This window comes from Meleagris gallopavo, chromosome 7 (genome assembly GCF_000146605.3).
Source record: "Meleagris gallopavo isolate NT-WF06-2002-E0010 breed Aviagen turkey brand Nicholas breeding stock chromosome 7, Turkey_5.1, whole genome shotgun sequence".
Lineage (NCBI taxonomy): Eukaryota > Metazoa > Chordata > Aves > Galliformes > Phasianidae > Meleagris > Meleagris gallopavo.
Window position 1 is genome coordinate 12,331,789 of NC_015017.2, and position 22,685 is coordinate 12,354,473.

The following is a 22,685-nucleotide window of genomic DNA, read 5'->3' on the forward strand; positions in this document are numbered from 1 at the left end:
AGGTCAGTACATCATACCCAAGGACAGTGGGGTCTTTGCTATCTAAGTACTCTGCATGTCAAACGCTAGTCATTGTGCAATACTGAGTTCCAATAAAATGTCTCTCATATAATGTGAATTTTAATGCGGATTCATGTTTGCCAACCCCAGAACCTACCCACTACCTTCTGTTCTCAATTGACTCACCCGTATGTAGCCTATTACTTCATGGGATCAATGCTAATTCGCGGTCCTCAAATCACATGGGACTGCAACATGTCCTCATGAGCTCAAATCTAGTACATAAAATTAACTTATAAGGAGGATGTGATGACGCAGGGACTAGCACAGAGTTCAGCTTCAACCACACAAATCACTAAGCCACACACCACTACTGACACCTAAGCCAGCTGGCTTTAGATCTATGTCACGTTCTTTTCTCCCCAGTAATCAAAAATTCAAGCAGAAATGCATATGAGGCTACATTAAGCTTCAACATGCTGAAGAGGTGTATAAGAAATGCATCTCAAGGGATCACATTCTCTGGGGAAAAAGATGGATTTTTAACCTAATTAATTTATTTTTAATACTGTAGCAATATAATGTACTTAAAATATAGGAGAAAATGAGGTAGGGAAGATAGACATGGAATACTTTCTATGCCTTGACCAGGAAAATAATCAAGAATACTACAGATAGATTTATCTTATGGTAATCTGTTTTCTTTTTAAGAGATTTCCATGTTTCCATTCTGTGCGTTTGCTTCCCGTCCATTTTAATGATATTATCTTTTTTACTAGAACAAATAATTATAAAAATAGAATCAAAAAACAGATTTTTTTGCTAGAAAGCACGTCTTGATTTTGTTTCCAATGACCAAAATATAAGCAATGTCAGGAATGGAAACAATACAAATTGCACTCAAAGCCACAGTTACTTCCATGACCATCAAGCAAGTCATTTCAGTGACATTCCACAGATAAGCAGTGAGCGTTATACTCTCAGAAGAACTATGGGAAGATGGAATGAGAGACATTGGTCTGCGAATTTATCCACTGCCATGACTAGCTCAGGCCCAGCAATTGCTGCAGTAGGTATCAAAAACCTTGTGACCTGTTAACACTAGTGTTAAGAAAAATACCACTATGATACACAAGATACTGTAACGCCCATCAGGAGACAAAATGTTGATTTGATGTACCACGAGAGCCCAGCATCCAAAACCACATGCAGTAACATAGCTGACAACAGACCCAGAAGCATGACCAGCACCTTCCGAGTCCCCAGGCCTCTGTCTTTAACAAGACTTCATGCATTTGCACAACCTGCTTCCTTTTGAATTAAATCTTAGTGGTAGAAGAAGGAAACCTAGCTCCACACAATAGCATATCTCTGGTACATTTCTTTATTCTGTACTTACAACACCAAACCTGGAAACCACTGAACAGAATCTCCCTGTTCAAGAAGAGGAACATTCCCTGTCTGTCAGTCTGGGCTTCACAGGTTGTTTCTAATAAACAGTCTTGGACTAGACAGCAAAACCCAGCTTTGACCCAGAAGAGAAAGCTTCAAGATTCTTAATAATTTTGGTTTGTTTGCTATGGAGAATTACACACCCAGATTTCCTGTCTGTCTCTCCATCCCTATGAGTTGTAATCTCTTCTTTTTTTTCTTCCTGCTGGTAAGGGAATCCAAGAACAGGAATTCTGTGTTGTGGCATTACTTCAAAGTGCTTGCCAAAGACTGTCATGATAGACTCATAAATCACAAATAGAAGGCAAGGCATGAAATGCAGCTTCCAAGTCATTCTTAAGCCCTTATTGATTTTGGGGTAGGCCAGGAACTGACCTACATTCGGTACTGCATCACAGAATTCCCTAGGCCAAAGTGATCTGCCTCCCAGAAACCTTTCTGTTACCAGAAACTGGTAGTACACCAGTGTAACTGGCTAGTACACCCACCAGTTTTACTGCATTCATGGTATTTCAAACAGCTGTATCTCTGTTTCACAGTATCATGTTTAAAAACATCAAGTCATCAAACCCCACCCATAAAGAAAAGCCCCACACTGGTGTGTTTCTTCAGGAGCGAGGCAGACTGCTGCTGCTGAGCCTTCTGTCAGGTGGGCACAGCTGGTAGGATGCGGTCTCTGGAGCAAAGGGAAAGCAGTGCCCCAGTGAAGGGCAAGCCAAGGACACTAGGATGAGACTTTGGGTGTAATTTAGAAGGCATGGCTTTGACATCTGGAAATGCTATATCCAGCAGTTTCCTATACCTGGAATAGTATTGTGACAGTTGGAGAAAAAGACTGATTTCATGTGCCATTTTGCAGTCCTCAATGTACTTGATGTAGGACAGTCTGGGATCACCACTCAGGCTAACGTTTTCAGACAAATGTCCTCCAGCAGTAGATTAGCCAAGTAAAGAAACCTCAAACCTCTATTCTAAATGCCACATCACAACCTGTCAGAGGCAGGTGAGAGTCATCTACCTCAGCTATTCATAACCTCGCATCAGCCTCTTAGCGTTCAGTGGTAGGTTTTTATTACACGTTCTGGTATGCAGAGCAGCAGCAGATCTAAAATGAGAATCATTCAGAATCAATGGGGATGGGATTAATCTGTCCTCCTGTCCGGTGCAAGTGTTGCCACAGTAATAAACAGAAATCTGATAACTTCATACTGTCAGCACAAAATGAAACTATGACCTTGACCTGTGCAACATCATCCACTAACTTTTTCATAACTTCAACATACCATACTACACGGCTATGATCTAATAAGAATCTAAAAGTAATTAACTGGAATTTTTGAAAACTGAAGCTTTAATCAAATATGTATTCTTATCAGGGTTGCAAGCCAGCAATAAATTGGGACATTTAAAAAACTGGGATCCAATCCAATCCGTGATCTGATCAGGGTTCAATGGTTATAATAAATTGGGAGTATTAAAACTGGGATCACATCCAACAGTGTATTTTGCCTAAACCACAGGACCTAGCTGTGCTGCAAAGTCAGGCATTCTCAATGGACAGATACGCCTTGTTGGATTAACCCTTCATAAATAATGATGCACAAACTCAGGAGCCCCAAAAACACGTGGTTAAGCACAGAGGTGAATGGTGCGAGCAGCAATTACCAACGCTTTATCAGAGATCACAATGAACTATAAGCAGCAATAATAATACTTTCAGACCTTGCAAGTCTATAACGCAGGGCACAAAAACGACGTGGTGGTGGTAACTATTTGTGTGTTATGAGTGCACCCTGCAACGTACCACTCATTTAAAAATCATACTTCTGTTGCTGTGAGTTTCAACTTCTGATTCAAAACAATTTGGCTTCTGTACCTCACTGCCATGCCTGCAACTATTCTTGTTTCCATTTTCATTTCCAGTAACACACAAATTGTTTGTAATTAAATATAATGAAGCAAATGCTAACAGAAAGAAATGGAACGAGCTTCACTCACAAGTATTCTCTCATATAGGAATGGTCTCTAAATGTTTTTGTTTCTGTAAGATGCATTCCCTTCGTACAGGGATCTTACAGCTGCAAAATTAAATCTCTGTTTGCCAAATATCAAAAACATATGTATTGATTTTTCTAACTATGGGAACAGGCAACAAGCCCCGGAGCTGATAAGACAAGAGAAGCTCTCTTCAATTTCTGGAAGGTTTCCGAAAAGTAAAGGAAACTCAATCTTTAATACAAAAACTGGAACCATTTAATTTTACCCAAACTTGAGAGGCTCTGTAACTTAAGCATTTAGTTCAGACATTCAGAAAGTCTTGGCCAGATGTTCCTCCTGCATCTCTAACATTCCATGCAACAACCTAATACTAGTAAAAAAGTTCCCCAATTAATTCCAATAATGGAGTACAAAACCAAGACCGATTAACAAAACCATTACACCAATACACCAGTGAACAAGAGTATAATTTTTTTACACAGGGTGCCTCTGCATTCACCAACGCATATGCTCTTATTATAATCACCTCGTGTTCAGTAAGGTGCCTTATTTTGTGACATTTTATTCTAATGTGAAAGAAATGTTCAACTCTGCTGGAAGAGAGACTTCGGTCTCAGCAGGACTGTTCCAGCAAAATAATCTTACACAAGAAAAAAAAACTTCTATTTCAATTTATAGTCACTTTATTTGCATTTGAAAGGCAAACAAATTATTACGTATAAAAACTCAACTGCCTAATATATTTTTCCTGCTTGTTTTACAATGATTTTCAGACTTTGTAAAACTTAAAAGCAACTCCAAATCTTGCTTGGAAGGAAAGAAAAAAGGGGGAACTCTTCCAGTGTTTAATAATGTGGAGAACATCTTGTTGTTAAAATGATAGATTCTGAGTAATTTATACGAAACACACTAAAAATACAGATTTGAGTCAGCTTGATCGAAATAAACCACAGGCATAGCATTTGCTTTTCCCTTTTATGGGCAGATTCTAGACCTTTGGAGCACATGCTTTATTACAGCCAAACTCTTTGAAGCATGAACAAAATAATGAGTTTATTTAAAATAGGGCCTCAGTCCAAGGAAGCACTTGACCGGTGTCAGGGAGGACAAACCACCACTTCAAAGTACTGTATCACACATCAAGTCAGTCCTCCTAAACTACCTGTTCCATGAAGTTCTGACTTTTTCTGGTAAAGTTTCAGTGTTACTGCACTGCTGTGGCACAGGGAAAAGCTGAGGGAGGTACGGAGAGGAGGAGAAAACTGTGAAATTCAGAGGAGGTGCTGACTTCATATTCAATTGGACACAGATAAAACTATTACTAAACAAGGAATGCCTAACATCCTAAATTCCATTTAACCACTTGTAGCCTGTAGAAGTAGCAGTAATATAATAAAGTACTGCCTTTGCAATGAAAGGCCTGGGGCTGAGGTCTGGAACAAATTCCTGGCTTGACAGGGACTTTTTAGGAACCTGGACAAGCAGCTGCGCTGCCTGCACATCAGATTCCCACTCCAGGGACACATTTTTTCCGCCAGATTTTGTCTCTGCTACTTCAAATATATGTTCACAGGGTCAGGCACAAGGTTCCCTAACAGCAAGGAGCACAATGAGACCTTCATCTTGGTTGGGATTGCTAAGGAATACAAGCAGTAAAAAAAGCAGTAAAAAATAATGATGATAATGATGGCAGTATTTTTAGCACAGGATGCAGAGCTGCTCCAGAGAAGTGCAGCTAAAAGGCAGTACAGAGAGCTGTGCTGAGAAGTGAGAATCAGAAAATGTGAAAAAGAAATAAGAATTGCTAGGCTGCAGAAATACTCAATTAACTTTAACTTTCTTAGGTTCAAATCTGAAACTTGGTGGCCCATAAAAGGTTGTCCAAGCAAACCTATGGTGTGGACGAATGTGCAGCAAGTCCAGTCCTTCTGAGAAGCATCTGCACTAGAGAATAAGTGCTGTATGCTCTGTCTGCATACGCCTACTAGCTCTAACACATTCTGGATGTGTCAGACTTGTTGCATAGAGAAAGAATGGTACACTGCATGTGCAAGCATTAAATCCAGCCTACTCTGAGCATGATGGACTTATGTTTCTGCAGCTCACCTACATAAGATCTGATGCTTCCTGTCAAAGACAGAGTCACTGGGTTTGTACCACACAGCCAATCCAAAATCATGTAGTGATCAAATCTGACATTTCTGCATGTCTGTAAATCTTGTCAAAGTGTCTGGAACAAAGATTCATCCAAGAAAACAGAAAATTATGTCAGGCCTCTCCCTAGAATTCCATGAGATATTATTGTTATCTATACAGTACCAAACAAAAAAACCTTCCCAAAACTCTGAGAGATGATCTACTCCCGTAAGCCGAAAATAGTACTTCCTTTTGAAAAATATTTCTCAGCTGAGATCTTGGAACAGTATTCTGTTTTTTGGAGATCTGCCAAGCATATAGTGAATGTAAAACCAACCTCCAAAACCATGCAAGCTCCACAGCTGCTAAGATGCTGAAACACGCTTGATCATTAATCCTGTCACACCCAGCCCAGAAATCAATTACTCTGACCACTTCCACTAGTGTCCAAAAATGGACAGCTCAGTCTCTAAAAAAAATTGTCAGATGAAAAATCTTAAGTATGTCTTAGTATGACAAATTCTGAAATATTTATGCAGTCAGCATTTAAGAAAACTGAAGTTTAAGCAAAGTAACTTTAAAACTGTAGTAAATAGATGGAGTATCTGAACAAAGATTACTCAGCTAATCTTGAAAAAGTAAAATTAGGTATGTGTTTAAATGAACTCTAAAAAGGTTGAATGTTAGAAAAGCAATTTGTATTTTAAATAAAGATTTGTTTGCAGGCACTAGGGGACAAAACAAGCTGCATTTCTACCAATGTTTCTGTAGCCCATTTGTTATACTACTATGCTCCTTGTAGTTTTAACATATAACTTATTTGAAAATAGACAATTCTCTAGCAAAATTCAGCAAAGGTTGGTTTTGTAAAGATGAGACCAAGTATGCAGAACTGCAGCTAGTGAAGTCACAGAAGCAGAAAGATCTATGGTGTGGATGTGCTGCAAGGTTTGCTTTGCCAATATGTGCATTAAAATCTTGGATTTGAATTACATTATAGAATTATTAAATCTTGAGGTAGAGCTATAAAACTTGTCTACTGACTTATCATCACTAGTTGAATAGTTAACAACAAAGCAAAAAGTCTGAATTATATTTAAGACACATAATGTTCCCATTCCCTGATTTTACTCAAACAGTTCATAGAATCAGAGAATCACCAAGGTTGGAAAAAGCCTCCAATATCACCCAATCCAACTGTCCACCTATCACCAATATTTCTCACTAAACCATGTCCCTCAATACAACATCCACATATTTCCTGAACACTCCAGAGTCAGTGACTCCACCACTTTTCTGGGCAGCCCGTTCCAGCGCCTGACTAATTCCTTGGAGAAGTATTCCCCAATGTCCAACATAAATCTCCCCTGGTGCAACTTGAGGCCATTCCCTCTCATCCTACTGCTAGTTGCATGGAAGAAGTGACCAATCCCCACCTCACCACAATCTCCTTTCAGGTCACTGTAGTGAGTGATAAGGTCTCTCAAGCCTCATCTTTTCCAGACTGAACAGTCCCAGTCCCCTCAGCCACTCCTCATAAGGCCTGTGCTCCAAACCCCTCACCAGCTTTGCTGCACTTCTTTGAACAAGCTCCAGGGCCTCAGTATCTTTCTTGTAATGAGAGGCCCAAAACTGAACACAGTGCTCGAGGTTCAGCCTTACCCCTCTGGGCTTGAGTGCAGAGGGATCATCACTTCCCTGCTCGTTCTTACCCATATATGAGAACTGGCTACCTTATGTAACTTTCTTCTAGCAAAGATAGCTTCCCATGCCTTACAAAAGATTCAAGAAGGGTTCAAGACTCAGTCCATAAATACTTTTATGTGGGCATCTATATAATATAACTATGCTCTTATTTCATTTAGGGAGTTGAAGTGACTTGCTTATTTTTATAGCACACGTTGCATAGCTTTGGGGCTAAAGTAAGGAAATTTCCAACACTCCTCTTCATTTTATTATTTTTTTTTAATTTTAATCCTCAAACCACATGAAAGTTATATTACCTGATAGAAATTAGGGTATATCTCTATTTTTGTGCATTATGGAAGAAGAGTCAAATAAGTGGGTTAAAAATACCATCTCGGTTCATCCACTTCTCAACACACCTGCTGTTCTCCATTTCAGTCGTAAAATCTTCCAGGTCAAAGCTGAAATCATTACCAGAGAAACCAGAATGATGAAAACACTCAGCTGCCAGTTTCTAATGTAGTCTTACCAAGTTACTGTCAATCAACGACTGTAATTTAAAAAAATTCCACAGAATCCTGAAGAAATATTAAGAACAATTATCTCATGTCCAATTGGAACGTTAAACCTCTAGACAGAAGGGTTCATTCCTTGCAGCCTGCCAACATTTTACTAAATGACGCTGGCCCTTTAACAGATGGGATACATGCTTCTTAGCTTGCCAGGATCCTAATAAAAGACACTGGCTTCTTTAAAATGAAGGACGCATACCTCTCAAATTGCCAGTAGCCAAATTGGGAGTCAGCAGTTTAAAATAAAGGCACTCATCAATCTAGCAAAATCGAGGAAGTAATATAGAAATTTAAAAAGAAATGGTACAAAGTTTTTTCTGACATTACTTAGCTTAGATGAAGCAAATACTTAAAATACTGGCTAAGCGTATACAGTAGAAGCACCATAGCAACTGGATACCTTATTACCTTTTAAAATGAGTAGAACAAATCTTAGCAGCAGACTTCAAGGGTTGGGGCTTAGATTTATTTTTTCTTTTTAACTCCATTAACTATCAATCCACTCACACAGCTGACCATGCACTGCATGACTCAAATGAAAGCAGGATACCTTTTCCCTGTGCACTGGCCAGCACCACAAAGGCTGGGCAGTGTGCTCTTCCGTACTGTGAGAAAAGATTTTGTCTCTCAAAATGAACTACATCTGCTCATCTCCTAGGAACAGGATTCTCCAGTGAGGATTCTCCAGCGTTCAAAGACACCTCTGACAGCTTTCCCTATGCACTGACAACACATAATAGTACAGCTTCAAGAGTTTTACAGCAACTGCAAAAACCTGTTTAAAGCCAGCAAGTATGGGCTCTTTAACTTTTCTGACAGCAGCCATCAGAGGGGAGCAATGACCCTCACTGGCATGTCATGAAGGGCACCTGCACGAATTAGAGTCTTAGTAAGCCTTGAGAGCACTTACAAACTATCCCAGATACGGGCAGATGTGCAGAAGGAGAAAATTAAACATTCTCTGCCTTGAAAGGTAACAAAGCTGGTAAAATTGGGCATTAAAAGGGAACCTTTTATGAAAAAGACAGAGAACTGGTCTTATTCACATCAGTAGTTCCTTGTATTTCAGCAATGGAACTTTACTTCAGATTTACTGCATCTCACTACTGGTGGCCAAGTGATGCCTATGAACCTCAGCTTCTTGTCTTGTCCAGCATACCCTCCCCCACTCCCTGATTGCTTGCAGACCCCCTGCTGCTGACTCTTCAAGACTGACTAACTATTTAGACATGCTTTCTTCCTGTTGTCTGCCTACTCAGCATTTGCTGACTAGATACTTCTGCAACACAAGGCTAACCAGCAAACTCTTGTGTAGACAAGAACATTCTTAAGTACAAAAACTACCATATAGTGGTACAGCTGGCTGAAGCTAAAAGGTCTGGTGTACTGGAAAACAGCAGAGGCTGCCAGGGAAGAAAGTAGGAGGTTCTTGCTTTAGAGAAATACAGAAAAATGTGCAAGTCTGCTGATCTGAAGCTTGGCCAGAAGTGAAACAGATTTTGAAGGAACTCACCTTGACTAACTTAGCAGAAGTTAAGTTCTGAATAGCAGTTACACAGTGAAGTGCAGAGAAGTTAGAGCAGGAAGGCAGGCTCTCATAATACAGCACCCTAACTCAGCCAGGAGAACAGCCTAACAACATCCACTGCCAGGACCTGTCTCCAAGTGGGCACAGTCTAGGACTTCTCTGGTCAGGCTGCCTGTCTGACCATTTACTTCAGGCAGTCCTTGCTTTGAAGTTTTTCTTCTGATGAACTAAGATGCTGTGATCATTTACTCACCTTTCACGTTCATCTTTCATTTTCTCTAGATCCTCTTCTTTAAGTATGTCATGCTTTGGATTCCCTTTCTGATCTGCTTTTCCACTTTTATCTTCTTTTTTCTTTCCAAATCTGTTTAAAATATCAAGGAAGAAGTCAGGAGGAAGTAATTACCAGAAGAAAAAACAGTACTTATCTAACATAAAACACAGAAATTTTAGGCAATCACGACACTGAGAGCTTTTATCTCGGTCAATCCCAGACCCCATGCTGCAAAAGAAGTTACCAATTTTAAATAGGCTATGTACATTAGGTAGATCTAGTTACACATTGATTTGGTCTCTGAAATGTTTAAAGATGCTGTTTGAAAGAGAAAGTAGTAAAGCCCAACAAACCTGAAATGCAAAGCATTGTAGTAGGGGCTGGACTGTTATCAGTGCACATTTTAATGTAGCTGAAGGTTCTTCTTACCACACCACAGCTCTTGAAGAAGTAATCTGCAAAGACTACAGTACTGTAACCCAGACTAGACCGCATGTCTTGCTCTTATAGTATCTTTTGTCTCTTAAATCATATCTGGTCTTAATTTAAAGATTTGTTCTTTGTTTAAATAAGCTTGCAATCAGAAAGAATAAAATCTTGCTATGTTCTGAAATTACAAAATGAGACAGTCCGTATGAGCTCTTTTAAAAATACTGGGTTTTTCATTCTGCCTGTAACGTACTATCATTTAATATTTATGCCGTCAAACTCCTCCAGAGACCCCAATCAGTTCAGGGGTCCCACTGTTTTACACGCTGTACAGATATGCATAACATATCAGTCTGCATTATGCAGTCCATAAATGGTGACTAAACTGGAGAGCCACATTTCATTTCTGATAGAGGTAGGCAGAATGCTGAGGTCAGGTATGCCAGATATGCTCGTGAATTATGGGTCAAAAACTATAAAAGCCTCCCTTCCTCTTCTCTAGTTTGTAATTCTCCATTCAATAGGTAAATAAATGATCACTGTCTTCCCATGCAAATCAATGTGTTTTTTCATGTACACGAATGACAGTAACGTACAAAAAAGTAACTACTTCTTTATGAAATATACCATATTGCAAACTAATTACTCTGACTGAAAATTACAAACTCTTCTGCACTATTACCTTGGTGATTTTTCCTTTCCGCATTTTCTCCACGTCATCCTAAGTTGCCTCAAGTGGAAGAGCAGAACAACTGTGCATATACTTCAGCTGTAAACCACTGACTTCAGGTTTCTCCTTTGACCAAAGCAGAAATCTTGCAAATACTCTGTTATCGGGCTTATAAGTTTACAATCCCAACATTTATTGAACTTAATAATTATGAGCTTATGAGCAAATGAAGCTCGCATGGACTCTGCAGTAAGTCTTCCACACAGTGAGAACTTGGTTACAAAGGGAACGATGACACCAGCCAGTTGAACAACAAATGGCTCAAGACACCCTGCTTTTGAGTGCTAGCATACGCTGGGAATGTCTCATGGCAGTTTTCTCAAGAAAAGCAACTTGGTCATAATCCAACTCTCGTACTTAGTATATATTCAGTCTGATTACCTTTCTCCCACTGTTTCAATTACAGTTTTGTGGAGTCTGATATTTGACTGCATGTATTGATTTTGAAAACATTATTCTTGGGCATACCATATTGCTGCAGGAAGCTGGAGTTGAATATGTTGCATACTCAGGAGAAATGGAACAAAAAGAAAAGTTCAACATGCTTCTCTTTCAAGGGAAGGGGCTAACTTCTTCCTTACAAAGGAAATAAATACATTTTAAATAAGACAAAGTAAAAATCTTGATTGTAATAACTGCTAATATGACAACTCTCTGCAAAAATAATGCTATCTGCTGGTAGAGCTGCTCTCTCATAAATTGGCAAATTCCACTTTAATTGTAAATCAGAAGTAGTGAGCTGGTCTTGATGGAAAAAACTCTGATTTGTTGTCTTAAGGTGTGTAGTTTTTTGTTGTTGTTGTTTGGTTTTGGCATTTGTTTTTGTTTTTTTTTTCCTTTTTTTGACTTCACATGGGATTTGTGAAGACTTACAATTTTTACCTGTTACACTAAGTATGCAACATACAGCTCTAGGCTAAAGAAATGTTCATATTTTTGGCTTCTTTTTCATGTTGCTACATCATAAAAATCCACTGCTTTTTATTATTACTGTAATATGTTTTTCAGCCCAACAAAGATCTTGCACAAACATTAAAGAATGAGAGGAGCAAAAGTTTAACACTAAAGAAAAGCAATATAGAGTAGAAAGCATTAAGCCACACAGACACAAAAATACAATCTTTGTCTGAATTTATGCACCCTGTCCTAAAATTTATGGTCTGGTTACCAATGTATTCTAATTGCCATGGGCTTCTGATGATAAAATTAACTTCCACTGATTGTAATTTTGCTTGGTTTTCTGCACTACAGGCTTAATGATTCTCTAGTGCTTATAGGACCAAAAAAACAAACAAACAAACAAAAAAATCCAGAACAAAACAGGTACTTGCTGCCCAACTGGGTTTAATCTTGTTCTCACTGAAATGAGTGAGAGGCCCACTACTGAATTTAACAAGGACAGGATAAAATCTATTGTCAAAATTATACTAAGGAATTAATCAAATTCATATTAAAATTCTATGAGAACTGAATGGCTTTAAGACTTTAAGTTTCCAGTTCTCCAGGCAACAAATAATTGGATTCTGGTAAAATATGCCTTTTATAGTAATACTATTGACAGAAGCATAAAAACATTAATGAAAAGATATATGGCACATAAATTTTTAAAAGATCTGGTTTGCTATGCTCAACACAGCAGAATTCTCTTTATTGTCAGAATTGTTATTCTTAAAATCTTGTGTGTAAATGGTGAAATACATTAAGAAGACGTGAAACAAATGGATCGGTTGCACCCTCCTACTCTATATCTATCTATAACCAATTTATGCCAAATGAATCCACTTGCAATTGTAATGACCAAAAAGAAATACATCTGTTACTTTCCAGTTTGCTTGAAAGACTGTCCCAGTTCTCTGATTACCCACTGTAAATGCCTGGGAAGTACTGTGAAAGAAGTGAAAGCCTAATGGCCCAAGCATACTTTCCAGTTGAGAAAATTAATATTCCAACTGCTCAGAGAGCAGTCCTGTAAACGAAAGTATAAAGGAATTTTCTTTAAGTGATCAGATCTCAGAGTGATGATACATCCTTATGGGAAAAGCCCATATGCAACAGCTGAGAACACGCTATAGCACAGTGAGGGATTATCCTATTTCTTTGAATTTCCAAGAGGAATATGGGTGTTCTGCAAATAACTAACATTTTCCTCTTAGAAACAGTAAATGAATGAAGTCTCTGAATACCAAGTACATCATCATCTTGCAGTATTTATTACCATTGAATTGGCTACAGTATAAAGGCTAATGTATGCTTCAATTCAAGGCTTTTATCCCTATTCCAGTGGTTAAAAGTTAAAACAAGCCTTCTCTAGGCCTGCTCTGTTATATTTGGGATAAACGTCTTACATGCAAGACCTAAAGCTGTGGTCATGGCAACACTTCATTTCCATGTGGAGCTGGGAGCTTCCAGATCTCAAACGTATTGATATTTGCTTCAAGGATTAAAGTGCAGGCAGGTCTGTGAAATCCTGGACTTCTAAGCAGGAGAAACATCTGTTGGGTAGAACCCTAAGCAACTTGCAGACTAAAGTCAGCAACTTGGATTTCTTAGTTAATTCAGTTGCCTTAGATCAGTAGGTGTCACTGCAGCTAACATGGTACATCATGGAATTGCAAACATCTGCAGACAAATAATTCAAGAGGGCAGAGGGCATATGACACAGTCAAGCAAGATACACAGCCTAACAGTGTCAAACTCTTGACATGTCCAGAAGTGATCTGTAAAAAAACAGACTGATTTGTAAAGTACATGTAATAAAAGCTCTGGCTCCTAGTCATTTCACAGCAAATGGGGAAAAATGCTGTGATTATTAAAGCAGCTCCCTTATGAAACTAGAAATAACCCTTAAAATTAAATTTAAATATTAGTAAGAATGAATGAGTGAGCAAGAAAGATAAAGATACTAATAAGGTATGATTTTCAGGTCCACACAGGGACTATAAAAAGCTTATTAACTACCACTATAGCCGTGTGTTTTAAGTTATTTTATCATTCTGCTTTACAGCAGAAGAAATGCTCTAGAAGCAGTGCTGTGCTTTGATTAATCTCTTTCATACATACACTTTTACAGAGTATTAAACACTGCTGTAAAGATCCTTAGTGAGTTAGAACTCATTTGTGATTACAGACCAGGTTCATTTTAAATTTATGTTAATAGCAGCATTAATGAAATACATCTTTTACGTTTGTAGTGGCTCTCTAAATACCTAAAAGGTTTATTATTAAATGTTTACTTATTGGACAGAAGCATGCAATTGCGTCTTACACTGCTAGGACTGAGAGCTTTGCAACAGCTGAAACAAATACAGAGAGATGAGAGTACGTTTGAGTAAAGGCTGTGATTCCAAGAACAGAGCACACATGGCAAGGGCTGGGCAACACTGTTCAAACCTGCACCAGTATCCAAGAAGATGGCAGCACCTCCCTGAGGTAAACCTCTGTCAGAGGGGCAGCTCTGTGCCAGGGACAGATGTGCGTCTCTTCTCCTTGTCCCACTGCCATTGACTACATCCCGTACCCTCCATGGTGTCTTCAGCCACGGCAACGTATCTTCAGCCCCAGCAAAAGACCTACTGCAGCAAGACCTCCTCCTTGCCCACATGCTAATATTTTGTTGCTCCTGTTTTGTTATGTCAACATTAAACTAAGTTAGCTTTTTTTTTTTTTTTAAATTTACAGTATCAAGCTGCAGGAGACTAGACTAAAATGACTGAGCTTCCAGATCCAATCTAATGGGAGTAACAGTGATCTTTTTAACAATTCTCATTAAACACAACCTCCTCCTCCAACCCGTTTATTTCTTTGATGCCCAAATTAGCATCTTTTCTCCAGCATGCTGAATTAATTAGTACAGTGACAAAGAATTAGTGCAGATAGGATCAAAGCTGAAACCGTATTTATCTGGAATTTGAAATTAATAGCAGAGAATATTAACCCTCAGCATTTCATGGAGCTTTCCACATGGCATACTTAGCAAGCCTTCCAGGAGTTCATTCAAAATAAATCAACAGTGCAATCATTTTTCCCACTAAGTTTTGCTAAGAGAAAAATAATCTTGCAATGAACTCTGCTACAATATGGATCTGCCTTTAATACATATCCTTACATGCAATACTTATTACATAAATCACAGGTATCAGCTGTAAAAACCAAAGAAAGTTGAAAAAAGGACAGCTAACCACATTTGTATTAATGCTTGGATTACCATATTGTTTACAGATTTTAGGGCTAATGAAAGAATTCCCAGCACCAAACCTGAAGAAACTGATTGCTGTAAACCCTCACAGCGAAATAATCATAGAATCACCAAAGTTAGAAAAGACCTCTAAGATCATCCAGTCCAACTGTCCATCTATCACCAATATTTCCCACTAAACCATGACCCTCAGTACAACCAACCACGTTGACAATTATAAAAAAAAAAATCTTCATTGGCAGTATCATTGTCCCAAACACCTGTTTCAGTATCAGATAAATGACTGGAAATTTCCCATATGAAATGCAAAAGATTATTGTTCTACCTACAAGTACAGAGTAAGGGCCGGCAACCTAAATAAACCCTCCAATTTTTCTTTACCTATCATCTTCCCTAAACCTTTAAGACCTATATCCTCATTTTTTAAATGAGAAACTTTCCCTTTATTTATGTAGGTGCCACCACAATTAGTTACTATAACTCCTTCTGGTAAATAGGCATTAAGAAATCCTTACCAGCGAAGGCTCTATCCACCTAAAAAGTGAGGAACATGATGGTACGCTATGATTTGAGCCACTTGAGTTAGAAGTGGCTGCTGCAAAACCACAAGGTTCATCTACAGAACCAACAGCACAGCGTAACTCATCAGCCCCTATGCAAATACAGGCAACAGAAGGTAGCCTGAGTGCTCATCTTTAATATTTCAAGAGACTTGGTTTTAGAAAACATGGTAAAGTAGTCTGAAGTGTTGGAGATAGTGTTTATTATTCAGTTAATATTATCTGACAGCGAAAGTCACTCCATTGAGTGACAGCTTTCTCTCCTTGTTCGTGGGATGATGCTTTGGTCATCTGATAGCGAATACAAGAACACTGCATCCTCTATCACATACATGAAGAAATAAATATGTACAGTAACATAACACAGCTATGATTTACAGCTTGACCATAAAAAGGAAAAGTTGATTTACAGTGCACCAAGCTCTACCTGCTTGTCCACCAGACTGTGTAATTGCCCTCTACTCAAGTAAGATTTTATTCCCATATATTCTTATTTTTCCCTGCTTTCATATAGCATTAGACATTTCCTCCTCTTCGTTCTACCCTACAGGAAAGTAATGTATTCTGAAATGAATTCTAGTTCTCTCCCAAAGAGTGCACAGAAACATACGGAATCCACAAATGCCAACACAAGGAGAACAGGATAATCACACCCATGCCTTAGGTCGGTAACTGTGCTCAAAGAGAAGAGAAAAACCTCAGGTATTAAGGTCTTCTCCCTTCACTTTGCTTTCTTAATTCCCATTTTCTCATCTCCACACCGAGGAAAAAAGAAAAAGAAGCAGGCACTTAGGTCAGTTATTAATTTTTTCCAGGAATTTGTTATCCTCTGTCATGCAGGAAAAAGATAAATGCAGTTTCTGACTGAACCTATTCCTTTGAGGTTCAGTCAATAAGACAGAAAGTAGGAGACAGAGATTCCCTGTGCAGTCTGCAGGCGCTGCCAGCTGCCCCTCTGGGACTCCTTGCTGACTTTGTGGTTTTCTCAGATGTGTGTGTGGAAATTCTGCAGAGTCCAGAGAGAGCCAACATCCCTCAGTGTCACACCAGCCCCTCCAGCCACAGCGGGTAACTGAGAAACACTTGGAAATGGGACAGGGAAAAGACCAACTGAAGTGAGCAAAAGAAAGCTTTTTTTTTTTTTTTTTTCCCCCCCCTTTTCTGCTTCAGCTATTTCCTCGTCTGCTCTGTACCTCTTTTCCCTACTGCTAATGATAGAGCCCCAGAACTCACTAATGTATCAGCTACACATGTATGTACATTATATATGTGTTTACAAGGTGAAGAACTTTTCATTTTCTTCTATCACAACTCTCATGATATTTGCTGCATTATTTGCTGCTGTATGTCAGCCACTGAGGCACTAGGAGAGAATCTACACTCGCTCTACAAAATTGTTTCCCAGGCCCTTTTGGCTACAGAAAAAGCTCGACACTGTGACATTCTCAGAACTGCAGATACAAAATGCAAGAGTCAAATTAAATACACGGCATTTGCAAAACAAAACTAAAACCTGCCCCGTTAGCACTCAGAGCCATGATACTACCAAGTGTCAGACTTGCTAATTATCTCACAACAGCAGCACTCACCTTCTCAACCATACTGCCTACTTCCCTCTCCTTATGTGCCACAGGGGGGATTTGCTGGAGCTTATTGGACTTTCATGAAGTGAAACTGCTCATTGCAGGTTCCAACAAGCTCTCCAGGAAAACACAGCACTTGAAAAACAGCAGTAACACAGAGGACTACTCTGTGTTTAGAGTGAGACAATACCCTAGCCTTCACGAAAGCTCCATCCTCAGTGGGAATGCAGCCCCCACTTTAACAACCACTCATGTTAAGCACGTATTATAATACCCATCCTACAAATTAAGAAACTGAGGCATAAAGGGTAAAAATGATTTGCTAAGGTTAAGAGGACCTATTCTCTTTCTCTACTAATCACCTCAGAGCTGTAATTACAGTAAAGCTGCCTTGTTTTTCTATCAGTTTAAGGTGCTTTTCCCCCTCTGCTATTTCCCCAATCCTCTTTAAGTTTCCTTTTTCTTATTTCCTTTTTCTCTTCACTCTTCACTCACTCTCCCCCCCACTCCTTGCTCCATTCTCATGCTGCACTGCTACAGAAATACCCCCAGAAACACTCCAGAAATACCTGGAGATTTCTGCTGAAGGCTCCATGAAAGGAACACATCTTGGGAAACAGCACTCCTGCCTCCAAGATGCTGTGCAGTGACATGCAGTAGAGATGCAGAGATCGTTACAGTAGCTGAGCTGCCAAAAACAGCCTGAGCACTTTCTCAGCAGGATGCATTAGGCTATATTTGAGCTCTGCAGTGCTCAGAGGACTTGAGAAATGCTGAACCAGAGTAGGACACAGTGAAAAGACTCAAAGCCTTTTTCAAAGGGAGGCTTGTATGGGGAAGAGATACAGACGTTGAACTGAAAAGGGAGGCAGAAAAGGCAAACAGAAAACCCTAGAAGACTTGTTTTTTGATTACACAATGAACTTAAGGTTTAAGCAGCACAAATTCCAGCCCTGCAGCCTAAATGATAGCTGACATTTTTTACAAAGCTGTAACTTTCAAAACAACGACTAAAGAAAAGAAGAGTTGCATATACTACACTTTGAGAGATGTGTTTTGGTGTAATAAATAATAGATATTTTTGCATTTTTAAACTGTCAAAATCAGTCCTTCTGATAAATAATACTTCCCTTCCCCTGGAAGGCTTTGGCTATTGTACATTACTAATTAGACATAGTAGTTTGTGGTTAACACCCTTCCCTACAGATTTATTATTAGCTTGTATATTCTTTTCAGTAGAATTCTGCTAATGGTAAGGTCTGCTGGAGGCCAACTGCATGAGACCATTGGGAGGAGAAATCTGTGTGCCTGTCAAAACAGCAGCCATCAATTAGAACTGTAAATGTGATTCTTCTAAGTGTCTTGGATGGTAGCAGAAGTTTCTGATGTTGTATTAGGGGGCTGGAGTCACTTCTATACCATGTGAGGAAGCTTTCAGAAAAACAGCTGTCCACATGAAACAAATTCACTGTTACCTTTGGGTTCAAGCTGAGAAGAACCTGTCTGGCCTGCCAAAATTCTCAACTATTTTCCCAGAAATCCCACCTTTAAAACATGCTACATGGCAAACTGACAAAACTGATACCAGATTATTCTGTGGTTTGCTCAGGAAAATTTGTCTTAGGATAACTATAGCAACAGAAAAAAACCCAATGAAGTTGCTGAAAGATGAAGCACCAGAAAAAAAGCAGTGGAAGATGCAATTCCATTGTTTATTGATTTAGGGTACAACCCTAGCACACAAATAGCAATTTCCCCTTTGATACAAGCACCCAGCTCTCATTAGCATCAATAAGAGCTGTGTGGACATGCTGATGGGAATATGTTTCCCAGTATTTTGCGGGAAATTAACACCACTCACTTGGGGACTGAAGAAGGCTCTGTCTGTCACTCAGACAGCCCTCTCTACAGTTAATTAAGCAAAAAACCTGTGCCACGAATCTCTAGAGGAAGTCCTTCCCTGCTCTCCTCAGTACAACAAAACTGACACAAAGCAAAATGTCAGAAATGGGAGCTGGGAAGTAGGGACATTCAGGGAAGATGAACTTCAACCTACCGTTTGCAACTACATTTTTCGGGATTTTGCAGAGAGTTACTAGAAATCAAACTGATTAGTTACTGCTAATTTGAAACTTTGAAAAGAATAACCTACAGTATTTTCAGCTCTCAGTATATTAGGGCTTTTGGTTATCAGTTATTTTCAGAGAGGTAATCCCAGATCACAGAATCATAGAACCAGTTAATATCAACAAGCCAACCACCAACCTAACGCTACCAAGTCCACCACTACACCATGTCCCTACACACCACATGTGTGACAAAGTGAGCAAGTCAGCAAACTGCCAGTCCTTTAGAACTCCACTGATAATTTCATGCAAATACAGGAAAAACCAAAGAACTCCACCAAACTCATAATTGGCTCTGATAGCTGAAAGACAAAGGTGCGAGAGGGAAGGCGTCATCCAGTTACTAAACAATTTACTCTCTCATCAGCCTAGGAAACTGGACTAAATTTAATAAAAACTTTTCCTCTTTGCCACTAATATAGAGAGAATAAATATGAGAATCAAGAAAGTGAAATTTTTAGTCAATTATGTGAACCACAGAGCTCTGTGGTATATGCTTTGAATAGATTGCTCATGAACTATGTGCCAGAAACTTTCTTTATAAAGTTTTAGTAAAGGCATGGCAATCACTGTTGTTTCTTGAACCTTAAAAGTAGTAAATCTGGAGCAGAGAAATACATTTTACTGGATAAATTCAGAGAAAATTGGTAGAACAGTGCTTCAAAACTGCAAAGTATTTTTATTTTGCTATTACAACTATTTACCTCTAAAAGTTGCATAAACAACATTAAATCTCCTAAAAATATTCCCCAAACCTTTTTCCTCCTTGCACATTTCTTGACTTTCACACACTGATTCTCTGCCACAGATGTACATAAGCTATTTTTAGAAGAATTGTTATTAATGTTTATATTACCAGCCTGTTAGTTTTTGTGTGAAAACGTAGGGAAAAATCTATTCCTCTGCTTTCTTATTTAGATACAGCAATGCTTTGTTCATCACACAAAAGCTCAGCTTTTTTTCTCAGTCACTCCACATCCCCGTGTTACAAAGTTATATTCATTCGTTCAGTTATTTGTAATTCTAAAAAACTGCTGCTAATTTTACCTCATGTCCCAAATGAGCACAGATATCCTACCAAAAAAATTCTACACTTCATCTCAGCACAAAAAGTCTGAAAAACGAACTTAATTACGGCTGATAAAACAAATGTTAATTCAAAGCCTGTAACATCATAGGAGGCCAAAGAACACAATTCAAATCTGTCAATCACTTCATTCAATCTTACACCACAAGGAATGCCACAAGGAAACAGTATCACTGTATAAATAACAAAACCATGTTTCTAAAGGTATGTTCCTTTAGGGTATCAATATCAATAAATGGATTTAGTACTTTCTTGTTTCCAAACTGTGCCTGATTCAACCACAGTTTTCCCGAATGCGATGGTTAACGGCCTTTGTCCACCACAGGATTTGTAGGGAAAACTTTGGCTTACTTCAAATTCATGAATTGAACACAATCATTATTCATTATAATGAGCATTATGCTTATTCATCATTAACTGTAACTGATCACATGTATTTCTTCTACTTCTTGCTGACTTACTCTTTAAAAATCACCTTCACAAGCAGGTATGAGGAGAAACCACACTTCACTTATGGAACAAACATGTTTTGGCTTCGGGCTCCAAAATTTCCTGCATAAAACACCCCCACAGCAATATGTTAACAAATTTTACCACAAACACTCACAGCTGATGAATTATGTTCAACCTAAAGTATTTCACCTGTAAAACAAACTAGAGATCTGACTGTAAAATAACTTAAGCATCCGCATTTCTATTTCTTTAGCTGTATCATTAGTCTTCTTTTATAAGAAAGAGTGAAGAGTGCTTAATTTATTAACTCTACACCATTCGTTATTTGATGTCTATATCCCTCTATATCCCACTTCCTTCAATTTATTAGCTGCAATATTTAACAGTTTGCTGTTTGTTTTTTTTTTCTCATACTTCTTTACTTGTCTTTGTACTCTTCTTGTAGCACTGTTTTTTGCAAGGCATTTGGACAACTGCACTGAAGAAAGGATAGAATTTTTTGATGAAGCCACATTATTGATTTATGATGCTATGATGCTGTTTTTCTGCCATGTTGTCAGAACAAAAATGCCCAGCTACCTGGATTCAATTGTTTTTCTTCTTCCAATGGGAAATGAAACCCTTTTACCCGTTTCCGTTCAATTATGCTATTTCCTGCCATCTTCCACCTCACTTGTCCATAGCTGTTCAGTTGTGTCACCGCCTCTCTTCCAGCTGCTGTTGAATAGACAAGTATCACTACAAATACAGCCCAGTGATCCTTGGAAAAAATAAGCAACAGGATACAGTAATGTAAAGTAGAAATCATGGTCAAATCCAAGGTCCTGAATTTCAATAATGGAAAGCTGTACACCTGGAAAAAACATTCCCCCAAGTCCATTCACAACATCTGGAATTAACAATTACATCTTTTCTGCTGTCAGATATACTTCCTTCAACAATTAACTTGCATATTCTCTAAATAAGCAGAACAGCAATACCGAATTAATACACCAGTGCTGCTATTGGAATTCTTTAACAAAAACTGCTATTATTTAACAGATTCATTGAAATTTTGATAAATATGAGAAAGCACAAGATATCAAAGAGTGAACTTTCACACTTTGTAGAGAGCAGTGATAACTTTTGTCTTACACACAGTGTGGCTAATACTATTTGAGAATGAAATCACAATAGGAAGTAAAGAAGTAGAGATACCTAAAGAATTCTGCTCAAGAAATATCAAGGAGCTGGAATGTGGAGTCTGAGAAGCAAAAGGTCAGGGCTAAGGAAGAAAGTAAACAATAGATTTACCTACAGTAAGTTGCAAAATATTTGTTTTTTGTCAATTTGAATACAAAAGAACTCAGATGTAGTACTTAGGCTTAAGAAAATAAAAATGAGGAAAATATGCATGGGATGAACAAAGATCAAATTATCTGTATGAATTCTACTGCAAGAGAAGAATTCTGGGGAGGAGAAAATACTAGTATTGAGAAACATGCCCAGTATCACTGATCTCTATGCATTAAATATTTTATTTCTCTTAAAACTATAGTTTTAAAAAACATGTAATAGACATCACATTCTAATTTGTCTGATAAAAACAAAAACAAAAAAAACAACTGTACAAAGAGGCCTGAACAACATCCCACCTGGGAAACTCCCTCCCCTTTTTCCAGAAGTTACTCTCCTGAACTTAAGTGTGGCCTTGGAGACACGAAGCCTTCCACGTCCTTTTGATTCCAATTACAGCATATGCAAAAGAATGCTCAGTTCCCTGAGGTACGGTCAAAACCTGAAAGGTCTATTTCATTCTAGCCCATCTTTTCAATTCCCCCAGCATATGTGGTGTTTGCCATTTCATAGAACAGCTGCTTGAAACAAATACAAACAT

The 22,685-nt window shown here is 38.5% G+C and overlaps 1 protein-coding gene across 1 annotated transcript in view; it reads right to left on the bottom strand.

The window, feature by feature from the left end:
* The window catches only part of PARD3B (par-3 family cell polarity regulator beta), a 353,302-nt gene that overhangs the window by 85,624 nt on the left and 244,993 nt on the right, over window positions 1-22,685 (bottom strand). Inside the window, exon 20 of the mRNA XM_031554285.1 lies at window positions 9,626-9,736. Within this exon, the coding sequence (XP_031410145.1) occupies window positions 9,626-9,736 (111 nt within the window). The remainder of the gene's footprint in view (window positions 1-9,625; window positions 9,737-22,685) is intronic.